The sequence below is a fragment of the Pygoscelis adeliae genome, unplaced genomic scaffold (genome assembly GCF_000699105.1).
Source record: "Pygoscelis adeliae isolate BGI_AS28 unplaced genomic scaffold, ASM69910v1 Scaffold87, whole genome shotgun sequence".
Taxonomy (NCBI): domain Eukaryota; kingdom Metazoa; phylum Chordata; class Aves; order Sphenisciformes; family Spheniscidae; genus Pygoscelis; species Pygoscelis adeliae.
Window position 1 is genome coordinate 1,616,620 of NW_008825098.1, and position 1,022 is coordinate 1,617,641.

Consider the following 1,022-nt stretch of genomic DNA (forward strand, 5'->3'; position numbering starts at 1 on the left):
CGTGAGGGGGCCGGGTCCTTCCCTCCCTCGTTCCCCGCCGGGATGGCAGGGCAGGAGCGTCCGCAGGGGTTTACAAGCCCCTTGCAGCGCTTTTCTTCCTGCAAACCCCGGTGCGGGTGAAGATCTGGCCGTTTCCTCACGGCGTCCGCGGTGTTGCAATGCGATGTAGCTGGTTTTGCGGCTTCTGAGGGCTGCGTCAGCGTCTTAACAACGCGGTCCCGTCAGTCCGACAGGCAGATTGACATTGTTCTGCCTGTAAGGGAACGGACCCCTTGTCCTGGGCGGTGGGTCCAGTCCCCTGATCCTGCCGACACCAGGTTGTCCCGCTTCCTTCCGGAGTAACGGGGCGTAATTGACCCCTTCTGCGCAGCTCCCTGCTGCGGCTGCGGGGGCCGGGGGGCGGCCGTGCCCCCCCTCCGGGGGGGAGTCCCCCTCTTGCAGCCGGTCTGGAGATACGTGGTACCTCCTGTATCTCACCTGGACACAGGTGGGACCTGTCCTCATGTCTCTGGTGTAGGTCCTTCGCACCTTAATCTATACTTGGCTGGCTAAACCCTAGTGGCGGAGGCTTTACCGGGCAGCGGTGCGCTTCAAACAGGGTGAAGGCAGCCCCTTTCCAGCGTAGGCTAAGGGGTCTGCAGTGGGATGGAAGTTTTGGCGGGGACCCCTGAGATGCCATCCGGCAGTCTTTGCAGCAAAGAGGCTATCGCTACAAGATGGGATCGTTAACCTGCTCACTCTGTTGTTTCATTTTCTGAAGAACGTTCTTTGTCCAGGCAGGATAGGAAGGGCTTCTTGTGAGATCCGCAGACGTGGTTGTGTAAGGTCAGGTGAACAGTTCTGCCATGGGCTGTTGGGATTTTACATGAGAGGTGCTGGGGCTTGAGGAATTGCAGGGCGTAACTAAGGCCCCCTCCGTAAGAAATGGAATTTTTATTTCCCAGTGACATGCTAACAAAGCTCAGCAAATACCACAGTTAGACAACAGCACCAACTTGGGGAAAAATAAACTTTAATAGCAC

At 57.6% G+C, this 1,022-nt stretch overlaps 1 protein-coding gene across 1 annotated transcript in view; it reads right to left on the reverse strand.

The window, feature by feature from the left end:
• ADH5 (alcohol dehydrogenase 5 (class III), chi polypeptide) overlaps positions 1–679 on the reverse strand; it is a 10,968-nt gene extending 10,289 nt beyond the window's left edge. Inside the window, exon 1 of the mRNA XM_009327074.1 lies at positions 541–679. Within this exon, the coding sequence (XP_009325349.1) occupies positions 541–679 (139 nt within the window). The remainder of the gene's footprint in view (positions 1–540) is intronic.
• Positions 680–1,022: the final 343 nt, after the last annotated feature.